This window comes from Rattus norvegicus, chromosome 4 (genome assembly GCF_036323735.1).
Source record: "Rattus norvegicus strain BN/NHsdMcwi chromosome 4, GRCr8, whole genome shotgun sequence".
Taxonomy (NCBI): Eukaryota; Metazoa; Chordata; class Mammalia; order Rodentia; family Muridae; genus Rattus; species Rattus norvegicus.
In genome coordinates this window covers 104,663,002-104,671,569 of record NC_086022.1, presented here as the reverse complement: position 1 = coordinate 104,671,569, position 8,568 = coordinate 104,663,002, and the positions used below count along the sequence as shown (strand labels likewise).

At 47.1% G+C, this 8,568-nt stretch overlaps 1 protein-coding gene across 4 annotated transcripts in view; it reads left to right on the top strand.

Annotated features, from left to right (window-relative positions):
- Thnsl2 (threonine synthase-like 2) overlaps window positions 1-265 on the top strand; it is a 19,780-nt gene extending 19,515 nt beyond the window's left edge. For all 4 annotated transcript variants that reach the window (XM_063285774.1, XM_039107312.2, XM_039107309.2 and 1 more), the window contains one exon: window positions 1-265. This exon is cut by the window's left edge. In XM_063285774.1, the coding sequence (XP_063141844.1) occupies window positions 1-25 (25 nt within the window). In that variant the 3' untranslated portion in view covers window positions 26-265.
- Window positions 266-8,568: the final 8,303 nt, after the last annotated feature.

The following is an 8,568-nucleotide window of genomic DNA, read 5'->3' as shown; positions in this document are numbered from 1 at the left end:
CTGTGTAGAGAACACCGCAGAATAGCCAGGCTGGAATGGGTTTGAAGACTTTTGTCCCAGGGACGGCTGGGACAAGATGGCTCAGTAGTTAAGAACTTTTGCTGCTCTTCCAGGAGACCCAGTGCCCATGTCAGAAGACTCACACTATCTATAACTTCAGCTGTAGGTTTTTTGACACCTCTGACCTCTGTAGGCAATGCACTCATACACAGATACACATACCTATATGTAATTAAAAATAATAAAGATAAGCCTTCTTTTCTAATTTCTTGTTCCAGTTGGATGTGGTAGCACATGCCTTTAATTCCAGCATTCAGGAGGAAGAGACAGATAGGTCTCCGTGAATTCTAGGCCAGCCATTTCAGTATAGAAAGTTCTAGGCAGCCAGATCTACATGGCAAATTTGTGTCTTTAAAAGTTGTGTATTCTTGTCCCAAGGAGAAGTGCCCCTGCTCCTGGGAAAGGCTACTACAGTCCTTTCCTGGGTATCTGCTTCTTTGCCTTTATTCTGAGGGGGAGAGTGAACTGGGCTGGGGGTTGGGGGGGTGATGTTGGAACTTATGGGCAGCAGGAGAGATTTCAGGCAGATGCAGGCCCACAAATAGCAGTAGCAATCCTCAGAGAGCAAAGCCTCAGATAGTGAACATCCCTCAAGAAAGGCAGAGGGAGAAGTGAGTAGAGGACGGTCTTTTTTGGCACTAGAGAATGCTAGTGTTCTACCCTATGGTTGGGAACTTCTCACTCAAATGCTGGCCATCCAGGACCAGTCTCATTGGTCTGTCCCATCAGAACATGCCAGATCCACATCTCTCTAGTCCTGAGGGAGATACTGGAGGGAACCCACTACTAGAAAAATAGCCACTGAGAACCAGCATTCAGCAGGGAAGAATAGGAATGCTGGGCCTATTAGGGATGGAGATGGTAGGGCTGTGCTAAAGGAAGGATAATGACTCCTTATAGACCAAAGCACATCGCAGCTTCTGGAATTCTACCACCCACAGTATCAGACGCATGGAACCAGTAGGGGCCACCTACCTACTGAGTATGACAGGCTCGATGCTCAGGGGCCACCACACTGCTTGAGACCTGTGCTTATGTTTTAAAATTTTTTTGCATTTGTGCGTGTGTTGTAGGCAATCATTTGTGTGTGTGTGTGTGTGTGTGTGTGTGTGTGTGTTATAGGCAATCATTTGTGTGTGTGTTGTAGGCAATCATTTGTGTGTGTGTTGTAGTGGACAGGGTCTGTTGTTCACTACTGCCTATGGCAGACTAGCTGGCCTGAAGGCTTCCTGGGATCCCTTGTCTCTTCCTCCCATCATGCTGCTGGAGTGCTGGGAGTGGGCGCTGCTTCATCTGACCTTGTACTTACCACTGAGCCATTTCCTCAACCCTTTTGTAAAACAAAAACAATAACAAATATACTCCAGACCTCCTTCCTCAGTGACAGGGTTCAGAGAGAGAGAGAGAGAGAGAGAGAGAGAGAGAGAGAGAGAGAGAGAGAACCAGGAGAATAGAAGATAAAGAAGGTAATAAAGTTTGTGATCAGGAGGTCTTGCACAGCTATGTCTTATGCCAAGCAAGCTTATTAAAAGTACAGAATTCTATAGACTATTTCCAGAGGAGAAATAAGACAGAGTCAGCAGAAACCATAATACAGTGGGACAAAGTCAGCATGAGGCTTATCAAGCAATGTTAGACTTGGGGAGCACACACGGTATTTCAAGAGCAGTACAGACAGAGCACACAGCAATCTCGGGACTGATAACTCCAGTCTTTTCGGAGAGCAGGGGAGGCAAATTCTCAGGAAGCTAACACCTTTGAGGCCCAGGTCTCAGCCCCAGACTGGCCTTGCCAAGTTAGCTTCTGAGCAAGGACACAAAACTCAATTCCTTTTGTCTTTTCATCAGGGCCTCTGAGAAAGCCTTGGATCAACATAGTCCATCTTGGAACACTGAACCATTGTTCAGCAGTTTTCAAATACTTTTGTAGAGCAAGAACCCTATGGGGGCCAGTGAGGTGGTTTGACAGACAAAGAAAGCTCTTGCTGAGCATGTCTGGTCACCTGAGTTTGGTCCCCCAAACCCACACAAAGGTGGGAGGAGAGAATCTACTCACATTGTATACATGCAATAATAATACATACAAGTAAGCAAACAGTAGAAGGTCATACTGTGGTCCTGATAGCACCTACAATGTGTCAGTTGCTGCTTTGCAGAAATTAATCCACGGGATCATGATGATAATGTGGCAAGTCCATTTTACGAAGATGCCAACTGGGGTTCGGGGAGGTGATGGCTTTGAGTTCTGTGTGAAGTGTTCGTCCAGCTCCTCTGGAGAGCTTGTAGAGTTCTCTTGGGTTTCCAGCCTTCTCCTATTCTCCACTCCTCTTTGCCCCTCCCATTCTTTGTCCCTGCTTCCTTTACTCTTCTTTGCTTTGTGTGAGAACCTGGTTGTGCTTTCCCAGAAGGCCCACCTCCTAATAGTCCCACTTTAGGGACCAAGCATTCAAACACATGAGTCTATGGGGCCAAACCTACTCAAACCACCACAGGTTCCATCCCCAGATCAGGGGGAGATTAAAAATTAAAGCCACATGGTCTATGATATGATTTAAAACCCTGACCCTCAGCCAGTGGTACTTAATTCAACATGCCCCCAAGCAAGACACCGAGATGCAAATCCATGCCAAAGCAAGAGGTTTACTTTCCAGCACATTGGGGTCGACCTTCAATTAGTCCCTCAAGGCGAGTGACTAGAAGGCGACCCAGAAAGGCTATTACAAGCAGTTTTTATACTTTTTAGGGTCACAGGTTACATCAACAGTGTTACAGTTCAAACTTATTGGTTATGCATATTGAGCTTTAAATCTATTGACTAGTAAGCATCAGTCAGTACATTCTGAGAATTTTCTACTCAAGAATGTTCCTGTGGGTGGAGAATGGAACCTGGCCTAGCCTTGCCCTGAGGCGGGTGGGTATAAGGCTGGTGAAAGCCCCTAGGGTCCTTCAATGTGCCTTTATGCTACACACACACACACACACACACACACACACACACATCAGTGTACTACTTAAGAGGAAAAGGCAAGAGTCTATTTCAGATTAGATTACAAGTCTGTTAGTAGCAGAAGCACAGAACAACCATTTTGTGTGTGTGTGTCTCAGTTTCCTCTTCTGATGACCAGGGTACTTTCATGCACATTTGCTTTGAGGATTCTATGAAATAACAGATGTTTTTCTAAGCACCAACTAAACTTTCAATGCCAAACAAACCTGTCTTCCTATTAACACAAAGATAGCCCCTAACAATCCAATACTCTTAAGTTATCTTGTGACTTTTACTAGTTGTTTTGCATGTGTGTATATGTAAGTGTGTGCCTGTGTTTGTGTGTGTCTGTGTATATAAGTGAGTGCAAGCCATGATGGACACGTGGGGGTCAAAGGACAACTTGTGGGAGATGGGTTTTCCTGTCCACTATGTGAGTCCAGTGCATCGGCTGGTTTTGTGTCAACTTGACACAACCTTGAGTCATCAGAGAAGAAGGAGCATCAGTTGAGGAAATGCCTCTGTGAGGTTCAGCTATAAGATATTTTCTCAGTTAGTGATCAATAGGGTGGGGCCAGGCCTTTGGTGGGTAGAATCCCCCATGGGGTGGTAGTCCTGTGTTCTGTAAGAAAGCAGACTGAACAAGCCAGAGGAAGCAAGCCAGTAAGCAAAACCCCTCCATGGCTTCAGCATCAGCTCCTGCCTCCAGGATCCTGACCTGTTTGAGTTCCTGTCCTGTCTTCCTTCAGTGATGGACCACAGTGTGGAAATACCAGCCAATAAACCCTTTCACCCTCATCTTGTTTTTCGTTTTCGGCCACGCTGTTTTGTTGCAGCAATAGAAACACTAACTAAGCAGTTCAGGGAATGAGTGATGGTCTGAGTGAGAGCGGCTCCCATAAACTCATAGATTTGAATACTTGGTCACCAGGGAGAGGCACTATTTGAAAGGATTAGGAGGTGTGACCTTGTTAAAAGAAATGGGACATTGGGGGCAGGTTTTGAAGTTCCAAGGGCCCAAACCAGGCCCAATGACTGACTCTCTCTCTCTCTCTCTCCCTCTCTCTCTCTCTCTCTCCCTCCCTCCCTCCCTCCCTCCCTCCCTCCCTCCCCCTCCCCCTCCCCTCTCCTCTCCTCTCTCCTTGCCGCCTGTGAACCTGGATGTAAACTCTCAGCTGCATGCCATGATGACAGCGGACTAAACCTCTGAAACTCTAAGCTATCCCCAGTTAATGCTTGCTGTGCCCACACCCTCTCTCCACAGCAAGGAATAAGGTAGCTGGGCGTGGTTACAAGTGCCTCTATCCATTGAGCTGTCTCAACAGCCCAGGGAACGCATTTTAGAGATGAATGAATGAAGTTTAGGAGGAGATGTGAGAAGGTCCTTTGGGTCTGAAAATCTCCAGTCTCTTTCAAATCAGGGGCTGTGGTGGCCTGAGGATCCGAGGAGGATCTGGTGCCTGAGGGTGGGAGGAGAGGACTCATCATTAGGGATGGACAGCTGCTCTGGGAAGAGTCTTAAAGCAGAGTCCTTTGTCCTGGCTCAGGTTCCAAGTGGAGCTGGTCTCACTGTGGGGGTGGCTGGGAGTGGGGGTGTGCTCAGTGAAATGGGTGCTGCTATTAGAAAGGGTGACAGTGGTTCTGTGAGATTTTTCAGCTGCAGACAGGCAGGTCTCCAAGAGAAAGGCTAGCTGTTTTGTTTAAGGAAGAGGTGAGTGAGGCCTTGGGAACCTTTATTGAATTTTCCCAGCTAAAATAAATATGGAATGAGCAAGCCAGGGAGGGTGGCACAACTCCCTCCTACCCAAGAAGTATCTTCCTTCTTTCCAGATCTGTCTTTTGTACTCTACCCATCACTCCTCCATTCTGTGGCCTGTGTTCTCACAGGTACCCAGGGCTCAGACAATACTCAGAAACAGAGGGATGACTTCTTACTACACACTAGTCAGTGCTGGGTACTTAGGGAGAAGCAAGAAAAGATTTGGCTGGAGGGGTGTGTGTGTGTGTGTGTGTGTGTGTGTGTGTGTGTGTGTGTGTGTGTGTGTTTTCACAGGATCTCATGTAGCTCAAGATGGCCTTGAACTTGATATATGGCCAAGGATGATCTTAAACTTCTAAATCTTGTGCCACCATCTCTTAAGGATTGCAGCCAGGTTTATGCAGTCCTGGAGATCAAATGGACAGGCACTCTATCAACTCTACCTACAGAACTACATCCCCTCCACCAACTTATAGAGCAGCGTGAAAGCTGTATAAATCGGGAGCTGCCCAAGGCTGTCAGTAATGGTCTCCAGCGAAGACGCCTAGCAGCCTGTTGGGATAATCTCTTTGTGCACTGTGTAAAGACTATCTTTGTATTAGTCAAATGAAGATTTATGTACCAGTGGAGGGATTAGTACTATCTGGTTATTTTTATGAAGCATCACCTGTCTCAGTGTTTCGTAAACATTCTTCTCCATCGCTTTCTGATTGGTTTAATAAAGAACTAATCAGCCAATTAGCTGGGCAGAAGAGACTAGGGCAGGACTTCCCATCCCCCCAGGGAAACCAGAGTGGAGAGGGAGAGATCATGTGGATTGACCAGGAGGATTCACCATGAGGCCTCCATGAGAAAACAACCGGGGCCAGACTCAGACTGCAGGTAAAGGACCATAGAGCTGGGAAATAGGCAGCCTAGAGTGTTCGAATAGCTCAGGCTGCCTAGCTTAGGCTTGTGGTTTGTTAATACAAACACCAGATCTTGGTATCTTTTATTCGGGTGCTAAAATGGGCTAGAGCTGGTGTAAGAGTACCCTGCAGTTACTTGGGAATGAAACGGGTGTAAGAACATGCCCTCCCCGAATTACGTTTACAGCAGCCTCCCTTTGGTGTCCCTATGCTGGGACACCACCAGCTACTGCAGTGATTGGTTCTGGAGCACGTGCTCCACTCTGTAAGCTTTCTTCAAAGGCCACTATGGCATATAAGGCCAGGACCTGGCCTCAAATGTGGCTTTCTCTGAGAATGTGTGACTGGAGCCACTCTTGTAGGAGGAGCTGCAGAACCAACACTGTCGTACAGGAGAGACTAGCAGTGTGTAGAAAAGGCCGAGCTGGTCTTACGGAGCGCTGTACCAAGGAGATCCTCCTGGGTTCTAGCCTACATTCTCCTCCTCAATGACTTGGACACTGTAGTGATTTGTTATAAATCAAAACTCCAGCTAGATCATTGGTAGCATACGTCTTTAATCCTAGCACTCGGAAGATCTCTCAGTTATAGGCCAGCCTTGTCTACAGAGCCAGTTCCAGGACAGTGATGGCTACATAGAGAAACCCTGTATCGAAAACACAGACAAAGAAAACAAACAAAAAAAAAATCCAGTTTTGGCACCAGACGGGGCTATTGCTACGGGCAGAAAGAAGATTGTTTGCAGTTAAGGGATCGGCCATCTGCCTTCTAAATGGATGCTGGACAATAACTAAGGAAGGCCAAGGCCCTGTAACAAGTGCAGTGTCAAGAATTAAAGCAGAGCTTTGGTCCTCCAGATCAAGGTAAAACTGGAAGGAGCCCCTCCTTAGCTTGGCTGCTAGGGACACCTATCGAGGGTCACTTCTCCCTCATCTCTTATCTTCCTATTGTCTCTCATCCAAGGGTCACTCCTCATCACTCCATTCAAATATCACTGGTGCAGACCCAGCTGCACGCAAGCAACCCTGCAAGCAGAGGTGAGCTGTCTCTGGCTCCCTCAGGGAAAATAAACCCTCCGAGTTCCCTGAAAAGACCTGGCAGTCATTCTCACAGCCAGCAGAGGGCAGCAGAACACACCCAAAGTCCTCCCTCTAAAGTAGCGGGGTCTGGCTGATCTAAACCTTGCTCCTGCCATCACTCAGAGGCAAACCACCTGTCTGACTTTGTTTTCTGAAGACTGGGGGCCCTGAAGGTTGGAGGATTGGACCTAGGACCTCGAAGGCACATGCTAGGCAGGTGCTCACACCCCGGGTTTGGCCCAGAGGCCGACTTCAGGTGTTGTTGAACAGGTGCTGCCCTTTATATTTTATTTTTCAGACAGGTTCTTTCATTGTCCCTGAGCTCTCTAAGCCCCAAAGCTGGTTAGTCAGCAAGTCCTGGATTCCATCAAAAATAATTTTAATTTAAAAAAAGTTTATTACATCTTAACTTATTACTGGTGACTCTCTCCTTTTAAAAGTTCACAGATGCCTCTGGTGTGTGTCTGTGATTTCTGAGAGAGCCTAGTAGTGGCTGGAGGCGGGGAGGCCCAGTACGTAAGCCCATGTCTGTGAGAAGGCCAGGGGAGGAGTCTGGTGGCCAGGGGAGGAGTCTGGTGTCCGGGTCTGTCACGCTCTACCTTATTCCCCTGAGGCAGCATCTCTCCTGCAGTTAGGCTAACAGGCAGCAAGCTACAACCACCCTGTCTCCACCACCATAGAGCTGTTACAGGGTCGGCACCCAGCCACATGGGACTTCTCATGTGGGTGCTGGGGACTCAGGTCTTTGTGCTTGGGCAGTAAGAACTCTTACCCATTGAGCCATCCCCTCAGCCCCTCATTATCGTCCTAAATAGATTTTAGTTTTGTGATAAAACTGCCTTAAATGGCATAAATGTAAAACTTCTTACTGACACACTTCAACACTGCTTCAACTAGGAAAAGCAGACATAAACACAGAATCAAGAAAGTCAAAATAACCATGTTACTGTGTGACACACATGTGCTGGGACCAAGACTGTGGCACCAGGGGGCTCCGGCAGTGCCCTCCTGGCATGTGGTCATTGCAGCTGTTGACTGTGTTTCTCCCATTTGTGCTGCAGGGGCACCACAGTCACAGCAGCTGGGAGGTGTGTACCCTTCTCTTAGAGCCAGCTGCCTTACCCTCCTGTGGGACAGCTGTGGAGTTCTTACCCTCCTGTGGGACAGTGCTTATGACTGGAGACTGTGGATTCAGACACTGACATTATGCAGTGGCTTGATTTTTAAGTCATTCAGATAGATCTAGAAAATTATTTGAAAAATAGTGTACAAACTCATACACAGGAAACACATTGCTGCTGGAGAATTGTGTGTGTGTGTGTGTGTGTGTGTGTGTGTGTGTGTGTGTGTGTGTGTTGTGTTTAGGCCAGAGAACAACCTCCTGTGTTGTTCCTCAGGTGCTGTCCTTTTCTCTTTCTTTCTTTCTTTCTTCCTTCCTTTCTTCCTTTCTTTCCTTCTTTCTTTCTTTCTTTCTTCCTTCCTTCCTTCCTTCCTTCCTTCCTTCCTTCCTTCCTTTCTGTCTTTCTGTCTATATGTCTGTCTGTCCATCTGTCTGTCCATCTGTCTGTCTATCTGTCTGTCTGTCTTTTCCACAGTATTTCATTGGCCTGGAGCTCTCTGGTCTGGTTGATCAGCAAGCCCTGGCTTCCTGGCTTTCCTTTTGAGAAATATCTCTCTTAGTCCTCTTTTTTTTTAAAGATTTATTTATTTATCTCATGTATCTGGGTACACTGTCAATGTCTTCAGACACACCAGAAGAGGGCATCATCGGATCCCA